Genomic DNA, 23,436 nt, shown 5'->3' with positions numbered 1-23,436 from the left:
GAATGTGTTCAACAGTAGTCTTCCTTGGTTCCACTTCAGCTTCCTTCTGCACTTCTTCTTCAGCCACAGCTTCTTCATCCGAAACTTGAGAGTGTTCAAGATTCGCAACCTTCCCAGACCTCAATGTAATTGCCTTTACCTGCTCCTTAGCTTCCCTCTTTCCTGGCATTTCAGTGTCACTAGGGAGTCTACCAGGTTGACGATTTAGCAAGGCATTGGCAGTATGTCCAATTTGATTTTTCAAGGTCTTGATAGAAACCGTTTGGCTCTTGCACATGAGCCTCAACTCCTCCAATTCAGATTTTCATTAGACTGCTGCAGCTGGAATTGTTGCCTTGGTGCGTATTGCGGTTACTGAAACCCAGGAGGGTTGTACTGCTTTGTTGGATACTGCTGATAATGTTGTTGAACCGCATTTCGAGAATTGCTCCAACTGAAGTTAAAATGATTGCGGTTGTTGGGATGATAGGTGGCTGGCACAGGCTGCTGCGACCTCTGAAAGTTGCTCATGAATTGAGTTGATTCACTAGAAATAGCGCACTGCTCCGTCTCATACGCATCAGCATAAAGCTCACAGACACTAGTGATCTGATTACCTCCATAATTAGCCAAAGAATCCACCTTCATCGTCAAAACCTTAAGCTGAGCAGCTATAGCAGTAGCTGCATCTAACTCCAGAATTCCTGCTACCTTGCCTTGAGTTAGTCTCCAAAAGGGATTCTATTATTCATTAGCAGCCATCATTTCAATCAATTCATAAGCTTCATCATAGCTTTGAGCCCACAAGGCTCCTCCTGATGCTGCATCAAGCATGGGTCTAGAAGTAGCACCCAAACCATTATAGAAGCAGTTATCCAGTCAGGCATCCCATGATGAGGGCACTTCCTAAGCATCTCCTTATAGCGATCCCAAGCCTCACATAAAGATTCTCCAGATTGCTGAGCAAATTGAGTAAGTGTGTTTCTGATTGCCGCAGTCTTCGCCATAGGAAAGAATTTAGTTAAGAACTTTTGAGCAAGATCCTCCTATTTGGTGATAGACCTAGGTGGTAGAGAATGTAACCAGCACTTAACTTTATCCCGCATAGAGAATGGGAAAAGCCTCAACTTAATAACATCTTCAGAAACTCTATTGAACTTGAAAGTGTCGCAGATCTCGATGAAATCTCTGATGTGCATGTTGGGGTCTTCTGTCGGAGAACCCCCAAACTGAACTGAGTTATGTATCATCCAAATCGTAATCGACTTGATCTCAAAGGTATTAGCCGAGATGGCTGGTCGAACAATGCTAGACTGAATATCATTAATCTTTGGTTGAGAGTAATTCATCAAAGCTTTCGGATTCGCTTTTGGTTCTCCCATTGCAATAAATGCTTCTTCTTCAACTTTCTCCTCAACAAGAACTCCCTCGAAAACTTCCTTAGCTACTTCAACTTCTTCCTCAGCTTGATCCAGTTTCTCTTACGAGACCGCGTACGCATACACGCTCGCTAGAGTACCTGAAACACGACAAGGAAATAAGTAAGTAACAATGTTCGAGTCAATGAACTTTAACGACCACTAATGACAGACACATAAATTAAAAATTAACCCCAAGTCCCCGACAGCGACGCCAAAAACTTGTTAGGACGAAAATACACGCTAATATTCACGCAAGTATACGTGATCGCAAGTAATATAGCATTAATTCTAGTTCATTCCCACAAGGACTGGTTTAAGTTAATTTTAATCAATGTACTTATGCAACAATGGTATGGTTATTATCCAATGCTAAGACGAATAACAAATTGAGGTTTTTTTAACTACGCTTAACTAAGAGATTATACTAAAGAACATTAACTAAGAGAATAAAGAGAGTTGAATACTATATGACACAAACATGGGATTCTAACTTCATTAAATACTTCATTTAATAGCCTTTTCGTTCTTAACCTTGGCATGCAATGGTGATGACACTAATTAGATAACACGAAACTGATAAACGCCAACTTTCGGTGTACGAATACCATACTACCAGACATCCACAAAAGAGATAGAAGATGAATAGACACCAATTATATTGAGACCCTATATGTCTATAGAATTTGATAATATAACGGTTTAATGCACAAGTTATCTATCGTGATTACATAGAGCAAGTAAGATGGTTAAAATTACCTACGAATCATGCATAACATATACATGAACCTATGTTAGCATGGCAAGTTCTAAACCCCTAAGTTCACTTTCGCTTCATTAGAGATTAACACGCTATCTTATAAGTTTGCGACGCTCATAAGACGAATAAGTATAACCAATACTAGGATATCATACAATCACCACACACTAAGGCATCGAAACAAATTAATTAAATAAATCCATAAATAAATTCGTTAGAACCCCACGATAACGATTAGCCCATAATCAGACTCATCATCAACGTGGGTTCCGATGAAAGCATGGTATAATAAACGTAGTCTTTATACTGAATAAATAATAAACCAAGTACGTTACACAAGAGTATAGGTTTACAAAATATGAAAACTAGCATCCAAAGTTACAACTTAAAATAAAGAATCACAAGAATAAACTAGATCCTCTTCGCCTTGGTTGAATTGTGATCTACGGTCTTCATACGCCTTCTCCTTAAGCTCTGGTATGTCTTGTTATGAAAAATGATCATAAGTTATATTTATATAACAGCCCATGTAGAGTAGAAGTCCATCAATCAGAATCACAAGAGAATCAAAACACTATAAAATATATTATTTTATGAAATATGTTTTATAAATATCACTAATTTATTAAAATTATTGAAGATCGTTTAAGTTTAATAAGTAGAATTTGTATTTCTGCAAGTTGAATAAATATTGTGCAAACTTAACATTTTTTATATAATAAATTTTTTTTAATGTTTTACATGCACTACATATATGATATTCAAGATTTTGAATAAAATAAGGATATTTGTAGAGTATGATTCCTAAAATAATATATTTTACAATATTTTTATACAATATTTTACCTACAAAACATAAAAGCTCTCGAAAATCTAAAAAGAAAGCGATCTCCATATAATTTTGCTCATTTTAATAAAGCTATTATTTATATAAATGGTAAACAAATGCAATTCCAAGTTATTGCCTAATCAACTAACTATACATATTAATATTAAAGATTTAAAGTCAAAGGTTTTTCATCAGGTCAGCAATTATAAATTAACGGACTTATCATTAATTGAATATTATATTGGTGCATTAGAGACTCGTTCACATTGATAAAATTATTGATTATACGAGGCTAAACCATTTTAAACTTCAACGTTCAAAGAGACCTGATGATTTTAAATTTCATTTTCACGAGTAATTTAATTTATTTTAATCATTAAAAAAAATTACATTACATGTCATGCACTAACATAAATTTCTAATTTTTTATTGAATTGCATTTAATTTTTTTATTAAAACACACCTTTAATTGGTATTTATTAAAATATTTTACTCTAATGAGTGTAACTATCTATAAAAAATTTATCAACATAAAAAACACATATTCAAATTTAAAAGAAAAATTAACGAAAAAACTAACTTTTCAAAAAAAATTGTGATTTTATTATCTTCTGAAAATGTTTGCAAAAATACAGATCAACCAAATTAAACAGACATTGTACGAGTTTGCATGTATTTACAGAAACTCGTCAAAACTTCATCTAGTTGAATCGAGTTGCAGAAAATTAAAAAAAAATTGCAAATTAAAATATTTTTTGTCTTGGGTGTTTTTCAAAAAACCCCAATTTAAAATCATCTTTGTAAAAAGTGAATACAAATATAAAAAAAATCATTAACATAAAAATAAATAACAAATGAGGTTATTTCATTGGTTTCTACTTCCTCCATTTCCTTAAAAAAAATATTTCAAATTAGTTATGCCCATAATCTTAGCTTAAATTTCTAAAATTAACTCTATTTCACATATTTCTATTTTAGTATTTACACGATCAAGGAAATTCCATATATTATATTTATTTAATATAATTAACACCAATAGCTGGCAAGGGTTGGTTCAGTCTCTTAAAAACTATCCTCCAGGTTCAATCCCACGGGAGCCAGAATTACCTACGATAAAAAAAAACCTAACACCAATACAAATACTAGCTTTCTACTTTTACACTTGGACCCCATTAGTTCCAGATTCTTTTCTTCTTTTTTTTGCTAAATGCATAAGTTCCAGATTCTTTAGTTCATAAAAGCATCACTTTTGCCTTCAAAACTGACACAAAATTACTCAATAAAATGTCTACAACTACAAACAACATCCCTAGCCTTTCGAAAACCCAAGGCATAATCACACTTCCTTTCTATTTACATTGCAGACTAGGCCGAGAAACCAAGTGATTTCGCCACTCGGCTGGAAATCTTAAACACTGCAGGACCAAACATACGAACAGCCTTTGGGAGTGTCGGATAAGTGAGTGTGCCGAGAATAAACCAACTGAAACTTAAGAGGGCGACTGCATCTGAAGCTGGTTTATTTTTTATGGTAGAGAAGAACTGAACGACGCTTTTCAGGGACACTATGACCACAGAAAATAAAGCTACTACGAGTGGCATGCAGGCGTCTTCGGCTTTCCAGATAACCGTTCCCACCAATACCGACAATATAGCACTGAAGAGGCTCTGTGAAAGGGCAACGTCTCTTCGATGATCAAGTATTTCATCACCATTTGAATGTTTCGAGATACTAGTGGGTTTATATGAGATGACAGTTGGATTGGAATTTGATCCATCTTTCATGAAATGCAGCATTGCAGGCTTAACTTTGCTCTCGTCTTCACGGATATCTTTCTGCAGCAAGTTGGGCAGGGCCAGACCAGATCCATCACGAGTTGGATTCCATGTGTATATCTCATGCGTAATAGCGAATTTATCAGCATCTATAGCGCTCTGAATGCTAACTGTATCTGCAAGGTCTCTGGACTTCCACGATGACTTTTCTTGAACCTCCTTTAGCTGATTTTTCTCATTTTTGATACCTTGCAGCTGTTCAAAAGTAAAACAGCTCAAAATCACAATATTCAAATTCTCAGTAACATTACAATTGTACATATGTTGACGTTTTGAACATCAATATATAAAGATTACTCCTATTCCAGGGTATCCGGGAGAAGAGTTACATTTCCAATCTGTTAAAGAGGGGATAACATATTACAGAAAATCAATTAAATAAATGTCCACGTGTTAGCAATTAGGATCTCAAGACGCAGCAACACCTATGATGCAAGGAATAATAGACTTACATCACGATATCTTTTTCTTCCTCATTCTGATTTTGGTTTTCGTATCACGGATCTTAGTTCGCGCTTTATGGCATTATCTAACCAAATATTGCAGCATATTAAAAATAGTCCTAGCACCTTAAATTTTTACTCTGTGACAGCTTCCATCTTATGAATACTTTTAAGTCACATATCTAGATTCTTTTTTAATGCCACGAGTCTAGATTCTACTTTGAATTCCGACCATTTTCATTAATTGTATAGAGACTCAGAATTCCTAATTGCCTCCCTCAACTTCTGGTTAACAGCTTTCATGTTAAAAATAAAAACCAAACACTTTTGCATGATTTTCTCTAAATAATCTAAACCCTTGTGTCCCTTCTTTAATTTCTCTGGACTTCTCATCCCCGACTGCTTTCTCTTCTTACCCCACTGCAATGGCATAAAGTAACCATCGTCCAAATGAACATTTACGAAATAATACATTGCATAGTAAACATATTAATGTACCAAACATCTAAAGTAAAAAAGTTACCTCGTTCTCTAATGATTCAATCTTTACAATTGCTTGGTCATGTTCCTCTTCCAGTTCTGCTAGCATCACCTCCATCATTCTCCCGTCTTTAATGGCCGTCTTCAATCGTTCTTTTAGTTGCTTTTTCTCCCAAATAATGGTCTCCAATACATCTTGCATCTCCTGAAGATGCATCTCCATCTGCATGTCACAAGCACTGTTGGCATTTAGGTAGAACCAAACATCTTCTTAAACATAATAAGAGGCACCAACCTATAGAGGAAACCACCATTTCCGAACAAAGGAAGGAGACAGAAATAAAGAACGGATAAGGCTTAGAGACAAGAATTTGAAACAATATAAAAGGATGCTGAGTTTTTGTTCTCTATATTTTTTTTACAATCTGAGGATGCTGGTACTTCAAATAAGAAAAATATATATCTCCACATAGATTTTAATGGACAGGTACAGTCAATATTAGCCAGATGCCAAGCAGTAACTCAAATATAATTACTACTCAAATCTAGTCATAAAACATGTACTAGAAGAACAACAATAGAACATAGAAACATATTCCTCGAATAATTTCAAGTAACAGCTTATAAAGCTTCAATTTTGTTCAACACAAGTTTCCTTTGGCTTTTCAGGGGCTGTCCTAAATCACAGAGGAACACCCTTAAACCAAATTAGGGTGCAAGGACATATCAGACACTACAGTTAGAAAATATAGTGTCCTGAATCACTATATTTTTATGTACTTCATAAATTTCAAGTGCAAAATAGATATAGTAAAAATTCAATGATCTGTTTATCCTCTTTCGTGGAGCCTGTTTCCCTGGGTTACATAAAGTACAAAAATAATTTATAAAATGCTTGGCATCCCCATGAAATCACTTGAAAATTTTTGGACAAAGGCAGCGTAATGGTATAAAAAGGTAGCACGTAGGATTAGCAAAAACAGGGGGTGCCCATGGATTAGTAGGAAGGGACAGAAGCATAATAGCATGATAGAGAAGGGGACGGTTATGCCAGTTAACTGACCATCCTGTTCCTCTGAAGTGCATTTAGAAGTCGCCCGGGAAGAGATATAAGAGCACCAGTCCAGACCAAAAGTCTCCAGAATATGTGTACATGCAGGAAGATAGCTGCAGACAACAGTTCCGCCAATGTACTGATAACTAAAAAAGTACATTTGACACCCAATCTACAAGACGATATAAATAACGAGAAAGGTAATGTAACCAGGATTATCAAGGCAGATACAAATTCTACAAGTGTGGCCATTAAATCCATTATCTATTGAAGCTAACTAATCACAGTTAACTACATGCCCGCCATAACTTGAAGGCTGAATGCTGCACAGATGATTTATGTTCCTGAGAGATGATAACAGTCCAAATTACATATATGTAAAGTTAGTTTAGATAAATATGTGCAAGCACATTTATACTCATTGAAAGGATATGCAAAAGTAAAACAGACAAAGCCCGACTTGAATAGGCCTTTAGATATATTATCAACATTCAGATTTCAAAGTACCAAATGAAGATGTCTGAACCTTTTTTAATTGGTCAAAACACAATATGAGTTTAGATTCTTGTTTTCTAGCGCATGATACTGTTCTGTATAGGATTGGAGTTAGAGCTACGAATATTATTATATAGAACTCCTTTGATTCTAGGTGGAAAACTAAAGTTGAGAACCACCTTCGAATGTCATTGTGCATTGTTTAATCAGAATTTCATCTAGGTTCCCTGAGGTATATTTGACACAAATAACTGAAAATTGGCAATGCTACGGAAAATTATGTGGTGCTGTGAACACTTTCGAGTTCACAACACCGTTCATATACTACATATACCGTACTTACCAATGTAGAATGTCTAAATTATCATGCCAGTGCAATCAGGGGTGAACCTAGTAAGGGTCCTAACACAAAATTTAAAATCTTTTCACCATTAAAATGTTCGAAAATATAGGGAACTGACCCCCCCCCCCTCTCCTAGAGCAAAGTTTCTAGATCCGCCTCTACTGCAATTGAACATCTGCCAGTACCTAAAACTGGCCCTCAGCAATCCCACTTACTCGATGCAACAATTTTTTTTACCTCATCCTTGACATACAGCCAAGTTCCACTATTTTTAGAATCGAAGAATTTGATTTGAACTTGCAAAGTGGCAAGAATGCCTCAATATCTATAAACATTGCTCATTAAATCAATACACAAATGGATACAAAGTAACAAATTCAATGTAAAAGTAGAGGTCTATATTCTACATTATAAACGAACCAATGCACATTAGTTCTTGTTAAACACCTATTAAATGGATAAAACTCAACTTAGTCAAATCTTGTTGCTGAAAAATCACATTTTTATGTCAATTAACTAATCACCACAGCCTAAAACAGTAGACACTGAAAGAAGAAAAAGGTTTCAAGAATATCAAGATTAATAAGAGTACTTTAATTAATATGAATAAACACAAGACGATAAATGCAAAAAATCACCACAACATTTACAATATTATTAGAATTGATACCATAAACCACTTAATTATATTAGACCCCTGATAAAACAACACTAAGAGAGAGGGAGAGAGGGAGGGAGAGAGGGAGGGAGAGAGAGAGGGAGAGAGAGAGGGAGAGAGAGAGAGAGAGAGAAGAGAGGGAGAGAGAGAGGGAGGGAGAGAGAGAGGGAGAGAGAGCGAGAGAGAGAGGGAGAGAGAGAGAGGGAGAGAGAGAGAGGGAGAGAGAGAGAGAGAGAAGAGAGGGAGAGAGAGAGGGAGGGAGAGAGAGAGGGAGAGAGAGAGGGAGGGAGAGAGAGAGGGAGAGAGAGCGAGAGAGAGAGAGAGAGAGAAGAGGGAGATTATTTATGATACACAAACTACAAACACCAATAATATAAACAGAGGAAGAGGGAGAGAGAGATTTCTTTATAACACACACGCCAATAGTAACACACACTGAGAGGGAGGGTGTTACGTACAAGTGTTAAAAATGGAGTTGGAAGCTTCATTGAGCAGAGAGATAGCATGAAAGTATGTAGTACGCATGTATGTATATGTCTCATGTACGCTACTGAACAAAACTCTATGACTAATGACTGCAAACAACAAGAACCGAGGCGGTGACACGTAGCAGTGAAAGTGGACACGTTGAGTTAAAGTTATGAGCTCGTTCATATCTTTATCCCCAATTGTAGGTTTCTTTTTTTTTCTTCTTTCGAAGTTCAAATCCTATCCAAACGTCCATAATAAGATATTACTATATATATATCATTTTTTCAAAAAAATAGATATTATTACATATCATAGTTCTTATTTTAATCATCATTATCGTAATAAAAAAAATCATAATTCATCAAAAATGTTAAAGTATTGAATAAGAGAGCTAATATATACGCAGAAAGATTGAGTTACAGATGTGAGTAGTTCGGAGTAATTTAGTCATAATATTGAAAAAGAGTATGTACTTGGAACTTGAGGATGAACAATTTAGCTTCCTTAATTTATGAAATATTTTAGTTAAAAGGTATTTTATATATTTTAGTTCAACTGTGAAACTGTGACGTATCTGGAGATTAAATAAAAAATTAGGTCTCAGTACCTCAAATGTCAAACCTAACATAAAAATCTAGGGTTTAAACTTTAGACAAATGAAGTAACTGCTCTCACTACAAGATTATCGCTCTTACGGAATTGCATAGAATTAATAAAACTGTATATATATTATAGTATAATCTTATCCTCCTCTCCGGTCCATTTTACAGTTCCACTTTCATTTTGCAGTATTTACATCATGTTTAATCAGACTGGTCATTTCAAAAATAACACCCAGTGTGTCAGATGTGCAAGGAACTACAAGGCATGTGGAAGATCGATATTTTTCTCTGTGGCGAGAAACTCCTCTGGACCATGGCTGCATAGATACAAGTTTTAGTTTATGAGCAATGGCAATTCCGCAAGTTGAAGAAATGATAAAAGAAGTTTAAGCAAATTACCTGAGATTGCTATATGCAGACATTTTATACAGACAAGTGAACACGAGGGCATGCAATCCAATAGTGTAGAAGAATGCAAATGTCCGGGCATATCTGTAAAAATATTATTAGTCATATCCGCAAATCCTTGAAGTATGTCAACTAAAACATAGCATCACCGACATACTTGATTAATATAATAACACCGACTAACATTTAACCTATATATTTAGCAAAAAAAAAAAATCATTTAACATATATGAACTTTGCTCAGTGAACGGGTGGGTATCGACTCCGGCCCGACTGATCCCGCAACGAAAATGGTGGGGATTCGGAGATTTTTGCGGGTACGGACTGGGGAACGGGGACAATTTCAGAAAAAAAAACCGGGTTATGTCTACCCGGCCCAATCCCCTTCTCCGACCCAATTTTTCCCCACTCTACAATATATTTATATATTCTTATTTCTCTTCAAAAAATATGTAAGTATTAGGGACAATTTGCATTTTCTATGTTGATAGAGATGTTTTTAGATACTATCTTTTTCAAAGTATGAGGTCAGAGTGAAGTACTACAGATGTACTATGATTTTACATAAATGTTTCATGTATCAAAAGACAAAATTATTGGAATTTGCAGTATAATATTTAGTTTTTCCTACTCTTTTTTTTCTACATCTTGCATGAAAAAAATTATTTAACAGAAATTTTGATTTAAATAAAATATTCTCGATTACCCGGGAGATCCCCGTTTCCCGTTTGGGCCGGGGACGGGAAATGATATATAGTTTCCGACGGGGAATGGGCCGGGGACAGAAATTAGGTTTGAAGTCGCGGACCGGGGACGGGGATAGCACTACCCGGCCCCGACGCCCATCCCAAGCTCAGTGTGAAAAAGTTCTCACATTAGTATAAGCGTGCCCTGAACTCAAGTTGTTGTTATCCAGAATATTGTATATGTATTCCTCACTAAAACTCAGGTGACAACTACATCGTGCAAATGTGATCTGGGTTAACTATAAAGCTTTAAGTGTCCATCACATTCTATTTCCCACGTGACATAAAATGGCACAATTCTAGAAAGAGCCATGGCCGTCAAAAGCTATATTACCCTTGTCAATCCAGAGACCTGACTAGATTGAAAAATTCATTCACCGGTAAAGAAACTTTGTGTGGTATAGTCAATGCACTGATCAACCACATGGACACATGGGACCTGTAATATATGTTTTTCATTAGGTGGTTGACATATTTTTTACTAAAAGGGAGGAGGTGAGTGTTGCTATTAGCACTAAAAGCACCTTTTCCGCCTCTCAAGCACTCCTTACTTCTCAATATATGTACATTAAGACCACTAGTGGTGCAAAGTTTAGATGTGTTTTAGAATTATGCAAGAGCAAGTCAATAATTTTCCTATAATCATACTAAGAAACTAAGTTACCCGGACTCTTCCATCTTACCCTCATACCCCTGTCCATCGGACATGACATGGGTGTAGGTATGGGATCTGAGTCGGGTCCTTCAGATGGAAACCGGACACTTTGACCTTAAGAAATCTAGTTCAAAATGATTTACAATGCCTCACAACAACTTAATCCTCTGAATTCTAGGGAGGGATGTCTATAGATTACTAATTTCATGTTATCCTTTTGGTTTAGGTTATAAACATGACATTAAAAATTATGTATTTGTTTACTTTTTGTGGTAGAAGACGCGAATTTACAAATGTAATGTATAAAAAGTAGGTGTAATTTCTCTTATGTGAAAATTATATGCCGAATCCCCGCACCCGTGTCCGTTTTTGGATCCATATCCACGAATCCTAATTTTTTAAAAACTAAGAGTCTGACACTTGGATCCGCACCCGTATCTAACACCCGTAGCCGAGTCCGGGTAACTTAGCTAAGAAAGCCATAAAATTTTGTTAAATTAATCAAACAAACCCATAGAAGCATACTTGTTTCCAAGAAGAAATCGTCCACTTCTGAGAGTAATTTTATCCCTTAAACCAAGCTCTTTGTATCTTTGATCCCTTTCCTGCTCATATGAAACACAAATCAAATCATAAATAGGAACAATGATACATAATGGAAAGACCATAACATATATAATGTACACACAAAGCAAGTAACTTGATTTTGTATCTAAAATTTCACCAATGAGATAATATAAAAAGAAGAGAACTTGTATACCTTTTTCGAGAATGCTGCAAACGGATTTATATCGTCCTCGTAGATTTTCTTATACTTGGACTCTACATCTGAGCTGAAACCACTTTCAAGATCTTCTACATGCTGATAAAAATGAAAGAGAACTGTGAGCCAAGAAAAACCAAAAACATGCTTTTTCACCTCTAAAAATATAATAACAAAAAACTTAATTTTGATATAAAAGCTGCTATAGCACCTTTTTTGAACCTCTAGAAACAACTTTCTCTAAATTGTAGTCTTGAACATAACGTATCTTTCCATAAAGCTTTACATTATCAGCTTTAGTTTTCTCCAGCTCCGCCGTTAGTGACCCTATCTTCTCCTTTAACCGTCTAATTTCCTGAAAAGGTAAAAAGACCAGGCAATGAAAATATGAAACCAGTCCATTAAAAGGAGAGTGGACAGTTAAGTTCAAAAATCTCCCAAAAGTTTAACACAACTAAGATTGATAACATGTAACAATTTGACTCATAATATATTCAAAATATATGAACCTCTTCTGTTTCTCTCAACCGTGTCCGAAAGCGGTCACGCTGATTGCAGATAACCTTAAGCATGGAGTTCTGATCTTGTTCTGAAGACACATGTTTCTGATCCTGTACAATGGAAGAGCATTTATTTTTCATCACTGACAAAAATGTAAGACAATTAAACAAACTAATTTACATTCATTTGAATAAAAAGACACAAAATTTGAGAGGGAAATGTAGAAAGTATAATTTTAAAAAGGCAATGTTTGAAACATAGAATAGACAACCTATACATAGTATATGTCAAAAACCAAAGACAAGTAGCAACGGGCATTAATGTCTACATAAAATGTAAGATTAATAAATATCTATGTGCCCAAATACTAACAGTAAAAAATCAGTGTCACCATACAACCTAAGCAAGTTTGAGGAAATTTAAACAAGATTCATTTTCCTAAGACTAGAAAGCCTGAACAAGATTCGGCTCCTTGAAGGACTAACACGCTACTTCTCTATTTTTCGAATGACACTGAGCAATACCAAATATATTTATAACATATAGCAAATCTTTCAATGTCTGGACCTGAGAATGGAGCCCACAACTTGACCAGCTTTTTAAGATTAGCTCAAAAGAAAACTTAGACCCCTGATGTTTAAATTTACACATAATGTACATGGGTGGTTCTAACCCTCCAGGCAATCAGCACCAACCTATTGTATTGGATCAGCTGTTTTACTCTGAATACATATTATCCAAGTCATCCCAGAGGTAAGGACACACAACAGGAAAAGCATTGATACAAAACAAGATAAACGCATTTTGTTTTGAAATTGCTCTCTACTAATTTACTCATCTTGGTCCAATAGGATTGGTGAGATTATTTAGGGAAAAGGTAGAGAAATATCAATGTCTTCTTTTATACGGATTATGACCATCCACGTGTATAGTGGAGTATATCTTTTTTTATATAAATTATGACCATCCACATGAATGCAGAGTACCGCTCCATTTTATACAATAGGTTAATTTGTATTGATGAGATTCTTTTGAGGGAAAATCAGAGTAAGATTAGAATTTCCTGTCCTATGAACTATGACCATCCACGTGTATAACAAAGTTCTGCTCCATTTAAACCATAAAAAGACAGTCAATGACATTTTGCTACTCTTATTCTGGTAATAGCTAGAAGATCAGATGCCACGTACTCATATGAGAAAAGAAGAAGATAAACTATAAAACTTACTTCAGACTGTCCTGTTGTTCCCGACTCAGGGAGGTCCCAATCTTCAAATAGTGCACCCTTTCGATCTTTAGCATTATAACCCTGTACAGAGTAAATAATTAACCATGAAAAAGGCATGTAGCAAATGATATCATAGCATGACACCATATTTTTTTAATATTTCAGCATAAAATGATGAATGACAAGGGCCTAGGGAAGAATACTGGAAACTGCAAAAGAGTACATGCAAGAGCTGTAAAATAAAAGTTCCAGCGTCATAAAGCTTTAAATATAGTATTAGTAAAAGAAATTTTATACATGTGCATAGCAAAAGGGATCCTCCTATGCCTTATGCAAAAGAAAGAGAGATATCGCCTATATGTCAATTTTTTAATAAAGAGCACTCATGCCAACACCTTAAAGCAAGATGTCCTATTTAACTCTAATTAAGTAATACTCGTCACATTTGAAGAAAGAGTATTAAAAAGTTGAAAGAATAGCCAATGCAGATTATGTTAGCTGTTCACATTCTTAGATTCAGAACTAAAATTTCAAACCTTGGATATATCATCTTCCAGCTTCTGTATTAACAATTGTTGTTCACTAAGTTTTGCTGTAAGTTCTGTGATTTTCCCTTCAGCTGTCTCCAGATAAGACGTCGTCTCAGAAAGCTTGACCTGAAAGAGGTGGGAAGTAGCAGTTACTGAAGTATCTAACAAATTTATTTAATGGATAGCTATTAATATATCTCCACGAATTAGGAGATACATTTCACATTTAAACAGAATAATATGCGAGAAAAAAATACTGCACTTTATAGACAATAGAAATACAAAACTCAAGATAACTGAAATTCTACCGCAGTTTTATACCTTCAATTGTGTAACTTCGTGTTCCATTTTACGGTTCTTGTCAAGTAGTAGAGATTCAAGTTGGCTTAACTCTTCTCCACTGGTAGCCACTTCCCAATCTTCAGCTTCAATTGAATTATACCCTACTGCCTGTACAATTGTGACAACAAATTGGCTTTATTGGCGAAGATGACATAAGAATAAAAAAACTACTAACATAAGTACTACATGCATTACAAAAGAAGTTTCTAGAATTTTAGACAAAGATTCCTTATATCAAATGACCACACTGTTAACTTTAATCCATATTCTTGTTCCTGATATTGTCTTTAAGATCATAACCCTGGAAGTTCATTTTCCAGAGTAGGAGTCACTGTCCGGCTCAGTTACACATCCACGAGGTGTCATATCTGGTCAAAGGAGGACATTGGGTTTAGCAAATTCCCTATCTCTATGCTGTATCTCTAATCATTTTCTTTATCCTACAAGGCCGTAGGTGACTGATACTATTGTCGATACAAGACTCTTGCTCAAGAAAAGTGAATAGCTGATGAAACAAGGACCTTCACTCTTATTTGGATATAGTTTTTCACAATAAGGAGGTTCCAGTCATTTAAAAATTCAAACATTCAAATCATTAAGCTTCTTCTTATTCTTACTGTTTCATTACTACATCTGAGAAGACGGAAGCACAAAAAAAATTCAAAGATCACAATTTAAATTTATGTTTCATATGTCCATCTATAAGTTATGTATATTATTTATTACAGATTTTCTCATTTTCTATCAAGCAAGCTGATTTTATTCCCAGTCCAAGTGCCACCTACAGATTGATAACCAGTCCATTTATACATAACAGTAAAAAAAATTGAAACAACCAAGTGTCATGTATTTTAGAAGTATACTAATAGATACACCAAAACTTAGAGAAAATTTGCTGTCAGCCAAAAACAGAGCCAAGTTTTTTACAAGGATAGAGTTGGTAACAAAAACAATAAAAAATTTGAAAGGTACAATTCATTGGCACCAAAACACAAAAACTAACCTGCAAAATTTTAACCTTTTTCCGTAAATCATCAACTAACTTTTCTGTTGGCCTGGCATGAAGCTCTTTCTTTGTTTCAACAAGAGCAGCATCCTGTGGACAATGAGCTAAAATGTTATAAAAGCAATTACATGGAACCACTAATTGTACATGATGGCAATGCTGAAGAGGTTGGATATACAAGATTACGAAGCTAAAGAAAAAGGCCACCATACATTAGCCATTAGGAGAAAGTAAAATTAAAATGAAACACAAGGGCACTTCATCACATTTTAGAGAACCAGCTCGAACAAACAAAACCAGGTTAAAACATCAAAAAAATATCAAATTACTCATTGGTGAGTTTCAGCATTGAAAACCACTACATGACATGTATCTGCAAGGCTTACACTATCGGGCACCCTCTTGGTAATAAGAGGTCGAGGTTTCAAACCTCAATGGAGGCATATGTGCAAGAGTTTTTATATTTCTATAATCGACCATAACCAAATAAACCCAACCAATATGATGCAACTTGCAAGTGATCCCAAAGGCCTCAAAACATGGCTTGTCCACCCCAAATACAAAAAAGGGAAGAGGCATGTCCATCACTCTACACAAACAAATAAGAAACCTTAATGCCTTGTACAGTTATACCATATATAAAAAAAGCAAGAGATATTACTTGTATTATTTCTCACAGAAGTCGTGTTAGTTTACTAAATATTTGTTTTCTCTTTTTCCCCCCTCATGAACCCGAATTTACAGTAATCCTCAAATATGTTCGTGTACTTCAGAGCAGCGATAAGATAAGGTTATAAGAGTCAAGAAATAATAATCACACAGTCCAATGCTGTCTCTTTTAGCTTTTTCTTATCTCCTTGTTTAGGTGTTAATTCTGTCATATCCTTCCTTTTTCCGTTTTCTGTTTTCTAGTCATCATGTATCAATATGCTGGACAGAAGATATCGGACATAATTATCTTCTCCGATCGGTACTAGCTACATTTATGTTCAACTGTAATATTTACCTTATTTGTAATGACGAAAACATAGTAAGAGTTTAAGATGTAGACATTTAAGATTGAGAATTGCATATACATCTAGATGATCTAGTATTTTTCTTATATTTTGATTCCAAGGAGACTGTTGCCTATGATATTGAATACCTAGTAACTTTTGACTGTTTGTTCTTGCTATACGAATTCTTCATTGACAGGAATCTTATATACGGGCATCCCACAAAATGTCAAATATCCAAGACAATCAACTCATTATGTAGGACTCCATACAGGTTTTTTACTTCGGTTCCCTTAAACCATCTTTTTTTTGTTTGATGCCTGTACAAGTTCCATATTTAGGAGCCTGCGAGGATCATCTTACAGGTTCCAGATTTAGCATTCAGAGCAAAGAAAGTTTCAGATTATCAGTTTAGGTCTGACCTAGTAGAGGTATTTAAAGTGGACACACAAGGCAAAAGAAAAACAGATAATATACAGTAATAAAGTAACATAGCTGCCAAGTTCCATGATGACATACACATGACACATGAAGGAATATAGTACCAGTACTTTCTACCATGTGGGTAGTATGTTATCAAGCAGGACTCTGTGCATGAATAATCTAACTGCCACATTTAAAGCTGCATCTACACACTGCAATAGCACTAACATACGGAAGTCATATTCAATATGCAAAAATATCTTACCTTCTCATTTAGCAGTGCGCTCAACTTTTTGATTTCTTTCATGTATTGTTCTCGCTCATCTGATAAGGTGGTTTCCATATTGTGAAGTTCTGTGTTTAATTCTGAAATAACTTTTTCCTTTGCACTCAGAGAATTCTCTAGTACACTATTTGGATCCGTATCATCACTAGAAGAGAAGAAAAGGGAGATAGAACATATAAATAAGACTATAGATTCCTGTATAGATCAGACGTACATAAGACTATAAGATTTTGTATAAATGAAATACTTGAATAAACAAGAGCAGAAAATATGCATGATGTTGGGAATCAATGCTAAACGTAATATATAGATTTGAGCGCTCCTTGTAGATGTTAATTTGATCTTACGGGTGATCTACTGAGTCTTTAATAATGGTTTTGCTTTAAGTAACTAATCATAATTGGTCTTATCATGCTCTTCCTTAAATCAACCCTCTACCCTTTAAATAAACAATGGCTATATTTCATATGAATAAACGTCAATAGGTTATAACTAAAGTTAATTTTTTGGGCTCTTATCGTCAGTATCAATTTCTACTGGAAGATTAATGGAGTACCAAATTATAGATATTGATGTTTATTACTGGACTTACTGAGATTTTATTTATCCACTCATTACTTGTATAATTACTTAATACTATGCATTGAAATATTCTTAGATGGGAAAAGTAATAGCCACAGAAAAAGAACTGTATGTATCAAGTTGACCAATTGGAGGGATGTCGGGCGTCTTTTATTGTAGGTCCTTCCCGCAAGACTAAAACTACTAAAATTATCTTAATTGTTGCTAATAGAACCAACATAACCTTAGTTCTTAAATGAACTAAGGTTATACGATTATACAAATCTTAGAAAAGCAGACAAGCACCTTCTATCATTTCCATGCTCTTCATTTGCTGATTGCAACTGCGAACGAAGAACACCCTGGCAGAAAAGAAACTAGATGATCAGGCAACCAACCCCACTTATAACAACATGAAATTAAAATGCAAAGTCAAATATACAGTACTTGTGAAGGTGATAAGATACAATACTAAATTTCACATTACAAGTGATTTCCTCCATTCCTCTGCATGCACAAAGTAATAATATTCAGCTTTGTAAATACGCATATTTTTGTTCCTCGCCGGATATGGCTTTAATGTGTATTCTTTACACAATATGCGTATAGAGTCCAATATTTCTATACGCATATTTATTTCCGACTTTATTAATTCTTTTTTCTATTTTCACTTTTTGCTATTTCTTTTTGTTTTATTTCTCTTCATAGTAGCCATATATATCTTGCAAGACGTATAGAAATGAGAGCAATCATATTTCCCTACTTATAAATATATATTATAATACTCATAACTATACTTGTAACATATTTTGTACAATTATACATATATATTTATAATCATAAGATTAATGTCTAAATAATATAATTATTGGAAATGAAAGATTTCATATTGAGTACGGGTGTTAAAACTGGATCGTTGAAGTCAGGCAAAATAATATTACAGCAACATATATTCTATGCAATATGTAATTGCACATTAAAAGATGAATTGACTAAAAATCGTAATGTTTAAAATCACTGTTTTACATCATGGAGACACCACGGCCCTGGCAGCTCTTACCAAACTCGAGGCTTCGTAAAACTAAAAACAATACGGTTTAACTATTATCTTGCTGGTTCTTAAGTAGTAACTTATCAAGGGCTAATGCTTTGCCCAGAGCTGTTAATGTACTGAATAAAAGATCACTTCTGTAACTTACCTTCTCTCTCTCGAGACTCAAAAGGCGAGTTTGAGCCCGCTCAACTTCATCCATTAATAAATTGACCTCTGACTGCTTTGCTGCTCTATCTTCCTCTGAAGTTTTGAAATAATAATGTAAACATTAATTTATGGAAACAAATATCATAAAATGCACAATTTTTTATAAGAAGATAAACTAGGACGTGCAGCTTTTACAAGTGTTCTTCACACTACAGAACGCATCTAATTGTCATTTAGAATGTTAAATTAGGAGTATTACCTGATTGTGCACGATATTCAAACAATTTGCTCTGTGCAAGTTCATGTAATTTTTGCATATTGGAAACACTATCCTGGGCTTGTCGCAACTGATCCTGCAGCAATTGCTCCCTGCATATGAAGTAACAATATAAGAAACATAATTCAATAAGAAACGCAGTGCAAGTTTCATATAATAAACCGGAAATGTTGTGTATTTAGAACAGAATTCCCAAAAGATCCGAGAATCATTTTTTGCCTAGAATAAGATTTTTACGACATTCCTAACTATTAACTAAACAGAAATGTATGCTACATTAAAATTTAAATGGTCATTACAAAATTTAAATATGTATATAAATGAAAAATAGTAGCAAAAACAGTTGGGTAATAACCGTTCAGGTTAAGTGACTACTTATTTTCCCCTATAAAAAAATTTGCCACTTTTTTGCACTAGTGAAAGTAGAAATTAAGGAGCATTTTCCCGTAAGGAGAAATGCATTCCGACAGTTATTTTCATATATGTTGTCATTCAAACTTTCTCTCTACACTCACACACACCCTCTATGTAGTTAAAGAACATGATACAAGTTAAAGAACATGAATCAATAGTATTCCGCAAATTTATATAAATCTATATATATATGTATATATAGATAAAAAATGAAGTATTTTGTCAAATTTAATATTATATAAACATACATACATACACACACACATACATATAAATATATATATATACATATATATATATATATTCTCCATATAAGTTAAAAAAACATGAATTAATAAAGTAGTAAAATTTCAGATTTCCAAATTATAAGAACAAAACTTACTGGAATATTGCATTAACATGCCAATTTATAATCTATGCTTTCAATAACTCGAGAAAATCACACCTTTCTTTCAAAACTTCTAATGATTTTTGGTTCTCTTCTGCCAAACTGCGTTGCTTAATCTCCACAACTTCCTTCACTTTTTCTTCCATCTACGATCATTTAATAAAGACTTATTGTCAGAATAGATAATACTTTAGTAGCATGTAAGCTTTACTCAAAAAAAAACTTATAGTAGTTGGCAGCTTAACAAGAACAAATAACCATCATAATCCATAAGCTATAGAAATGCAAGCATGTAAACCATGTAAAAGGTTTGTTGTTCTACTCCCTATCCCCAAAGGCAGAACTTAACAAACCAATACAGTAATACTGGTGGTATAAAGGTTCAGTACATTTAAAGTCTTAAAGAATAGCCCACAATATATAAATTGAAATATTGTACACTTAAAACGTGATAGCAAAATGATGCACAATGAGAGAAAAAAAATATTCTGATACATATTTTGTATAATTACTTAAAAACAAGATATATACTTGATAGTTGAGATTTGATAGTCATGAATCATGATCCTAGACTACAAGAAAGAACTTAAACGTGCACTCAGGTTCAAATTTGTGCAGGCATCATTTCCTCTGACAATTTAGCAAGAAATTAAGCAGAAAATAATCGGTGTGCCTAGATAGGTACACAGCATATAAACGCAAATGTCACTTTCATCTCCATTTGATTCAAGATTTCCTGTCATAAAAATAACCTGTTGTTCTAACTGCCTGATTCGCTCTTCAAGTCTTCTTATTGTTGCTTGTTGATTTTTCAGATGAGTTGCTTCAGTTCTGAATTCCTCAAGCTCAACCTTCATTTTACGATTTTCAGAATCTATTTCAGTCAATTTCATATCTTTTTCCTGCATACACCAAAGAAATGTTTATCAGCAAGCACATCTCTGATGCTTGGGGGATTAAATTTCCATAAACTAAGCATCCTTGTCAGAATTTGATAATCACTCGGAAAAAAAATTAAAAAACTAAATACAGACGGAAGATCGTAATTGCAATATACTACTCACAGCAATAGAAGAAAGAACCGGATAAGGATCCGGAGCCTCGTAAAGTTTTTGGTAAATATTGAGAAAAGCATTTTCCCCGAATTTTGCTCTCTTAGTGAGGTTATCAACTTCTTCTTGGTAACCCTTCAGTAAAGTGTTGAACATGCTCAACTTTTCTTCCGCTGATGCTTTTTTAAATCCTGTCATCAAGAATAGATAATATGTGAGAAGAATCTCAGCCAAACAGCACACTTTTAATCTAAGTAAACCCATCTATACATTCAAGTAAGTCTTATATATTCAAAACTATATAAAACGAAGAGTTACAGGTGTCTATTCATCATATATAAATTTAACGCAGAGCATCAGTTTTCTAATTTTCTTAAGTGATTGTTTTAAATATTCACTTATTTCCCATTTCTTTAATAACAAAAACGACGTTACTAGTATACAGTACACTGTGCAAACCTCTAGTGCTCTCTGCGAGTTTACGTCTATTCTTCTGGCTGTTCTCCTGATTCTCGGCAATCTTAAGTCCTTGTTCATCGAGGACACTTCTTTCCTTCTCTAAATCAAACTCTGCAAAATAAAACTTACAAGCATTATTTATTTCATAAACAGCAAGTTACTCAGCTTATATCTTCTTCAAGTCATGTACGCTTTCACATATAAATAACAAACATACATATATACACACAATATATGGTCAATTCCTGTTGAACCATCTTACCCTGAAACCTGTAAACTTTCACCATATATAAACAGTACTCCCTAAATATATGAATGAAATCGGACCTAAAATTTTATCAACAAACTACAAACCTATAAAAATGAAATAGGACCTAAACCCTACTTCATAAAACATAAGCATATAATTCACTAATAACACAATTACGATTCAATCACAAACCTACGAAAATGTTAACTACGATTCAACTAACATCGTGCTATTAGTTACGCTAATTGTAATAAACTACAAACCTACAAAAATGAAATCGAACTTAAACCGTAATTCACAAAGCATAATAACACGACTACGATTCAACTGATTTGTACTTTCCGCCTACACACACGCGTGCAATACAGTTACGCCTATTATATGATTCTCGACATTCAACTGATTTGTACTTGCGCCTACACGTGTGCAATACAGTTACGCCTATTATATGATTCTCGACATTCAACTGATTTGTACTTGCCGCCTACACACACGTGCTATACAGTTACGCCTATTATATGATTCTCGACGACTACGATTCAACTGATTTGTACTTGCCGCCTACACACACGCGTGCAATACAGCTACGCCTATTACATGATTCTCGAAAAAAAAGTGATCAAACAAGTATAAAACAGCTCAATAGCACAAACACATCTATAACTGAACGAAGTTACAACAATAACAAAAACGAGAGCATTTGAATTACATGATTATATAAACAATATAAAATTGTAAGTATAAATTTAAAAATAAATATACCTTTCCAGAAATTAGCAACAGAAGGAACAGGTGTAGAAGATGAATTTGATTTATCTCGCTCTGATCCGCCTAAAGCGTCCATTGATTATGTGTGTGTGTGTGTGTTAGATCTAGTGTAATGTTAATTTGTGCTTCGTTTGTGTTGTTATGTGTGTGGATCTTTGTGTGTGTAGATTTTGATAGTGTGATCAAGTGTGTAGATCTATTTGGATTTTGTTTGTATGAAAATGAAATTGGGAGAGGGAGTATGATTTCGTTCGGGTCGGGTAATTGGGAAAAAATGGATTCATTTTAGGGGGTGTTTGGTTATAGGTAATCAAGAAAGGGAAAGGGAAATAACTACTTTAATTCCGTTTGTTACTGTTTGGTTAGAAAAAAGAATCATTCCCTTTAACCATTTTTATTATTGGGTTTACCCAATACTCCTCTACCCTGATTCCCCGCTACCCACCAGGTTTTATCATTCTCTTTCCTCGGCCCATTACCTCATCATCCCTCGTTTTATCGGTTGCTCGTATATATCTTTATACCGAAACAAATTCTGAAACGTCAACGAAGATCAAATCCAATATCTTCCTTCAACAACTCCCAAGGTAATCAGCCTTCAACATCATCAATCTTTTTCCTCATTTTCTCGTTAATCTTGTCACTTTTGAAGTGTGTTGCTTATATTTTTTTAAAGCTTTACATGATTTTACATTTTTCTCTTTGTAATGTTCTTATGGATACCGTTAATCGAATTATTGTCTTGTTTTATTTTGATGCAAACTCAAATTTTTATCTTTCATGTCATCTATGTATATATATATATATATATATAT

General features: G+C 34.3%; 2 protein-coding genes and 1 non-coding gene across 5 annotated transcripts; 1 reads left to right on the top strand and 2 right to left on the bottom strand.

The window, feature by feature from the left end:
* The first annotated feature begins 864 nt into the window (after positions 1-864).
* On the top strand, positions 865-971 carry LOC141676147 (small nucleolar RNA R71). The gene has a single exon (XR_012556753.1). It is a non-coding gene; the product is annotated as a small nucleolar RNA R71 (small nucleolar RNA).
* A 3,071-nt stretch (positions 972-4,042) lies between these two features.
* On the bottom strand, positions 4,043-8,964 carry LOC141672237 (uncharacterized). 3 transcript variants are annotated; one of them, XM_074478792.1, is made up of 4 exons: positions 8,754-8,964; positions 6,809-6,912; positions 5,789-5,968; positions 4,043-5,017 (listed from the first exon to the last, which is right to left on the bottom strand). In XM_074478792.1, the coding sequence occupies exons 1-4, from the start codon at positions 8,947-8,949 to the stop codon at positions 4,352-4,354; spliced, it is 1,146 nt and encodes a 381-aa protein (XP_074334893.1). In that variant the 5' UTR covers positions 8,950-8,964; the 3' UTR covers positions 4,043-4,351. The 3 variants fall into 3 exon arrangements, with proteins under 3 accessions (XP_074334893.1, XP_074334896.1, XP_074334895.1); XM_074478795.1 differs by lacking the exon at positions 8,754-8,964 and adding an exon at positions 7,010-8,745 and having other exon boundaries at positions 4,044-5,017; positions 5,789-5,984; XM_074478794.1 differs by having other exon boundaries at positions 4,046-5,017; positions 6,809-7,143; positions 8,754-8,874.
* Positions 8,965-9,470: 506 nt separating this feature from the next.
* On the bottom strand, positions 9,471-22,887 carry LOC141671891 (protein CASP). Its single transcript, XM_074478321.1, has 19 exons — positions 22,616-22,887; positions 21,604-21,714; positions 21,157-21,335; positions 20,845-20,994; positions 20,150-20,238; positions 19,273-19,382; positions 19,012-19,106; positions 18,119-18,174; positions 17,231-17,396; positions 15,545-15,637; positions 14,521-14,649; positions 14,206-14,325; positions 13,670-13,750; positions 12,450-12,551; positions 12,152-12,295; positions 11,938-12,039; positions 11,703-11,782; positions 9,768-9,860; positions 9,471-9,685 (listed from the first exon to the last, which is right to left on the bottom strand). Exons 1-19 carry the CDS (start codon positions 22,695-22,697, stop codon positions 9,625-9,627), a joined length of 2,043 nt encoding a protein of 680 aa, XP_074334422.1. The 5' UTR covers positions 22,698-22,887; the 3' UTR covers positions 9,471-9,624.
* Between the last annotated feature and the right edge of the window lie 549 nt (positions 22,888-23,436).

This window comes from Apium graveolens, chromosome 7 (genome assembly GCF_009905375.1).
Source record: "Apium graveolens cultivar Ventura chromosome 7, ASM990537v1, whole genome shotgun sequence".
Lineage (NCBI taxonomy): Eukaryota > Viridiplantae > Streptophyta > Magnoliopsida > Apiales > Apiaceae > Apium > Apium graveolens.
This window is presented reverse-complemented; position numbering and strand designations above follow the sequence as displayed.

Excerpts from the sequence above, each read along its gene's own strand:
- LOC141672237 (XM_074478792.1), bottom strand. The coding sequence starts at position 8,949 with ATGAACGAGCTCATAACTTTAACTCAACGTGTCCACTTTCACTGCTAC. Across the intron at positions 6,913-8,753 it reads CAACTCCATTTTTAACACTT|CTATCTTCCTGCATGTACAC; the intron begins GTACGTAACACC and ends TGTTGTCTGCAG. Across the intron at positions 5,018-5,788 it reads TTGAATCATTAGAGAACGAG|CTGCAAGGTATCAAAAATGA; the intron begins GTAACTTTTTTA and ends ACTTTTGAACAG.
- LOC141671891 (XM_074478321.1), bottom strand. The coding sequence starts at position 22,697 with ATGGACGCTTTAGGCGGATCAGAGCGAGATAAATCAAATTCATCTTCT. Across the intron at positions 20,995-21,156 it reads CGGTTCTTTCTTCTATTGCT|GAAAAAGATATGAAATTGAC; the intron begins GTGAGTAGTATA and ends TGGTGTATGCAG. Across the intron at positions 13,751-14,205 it reads TGGAAGATGATATATCCAAG|GGTTATAATGCTAAAGATCG; the intron begins GTTTGAAATTTT and ends TACTCTGTACAG.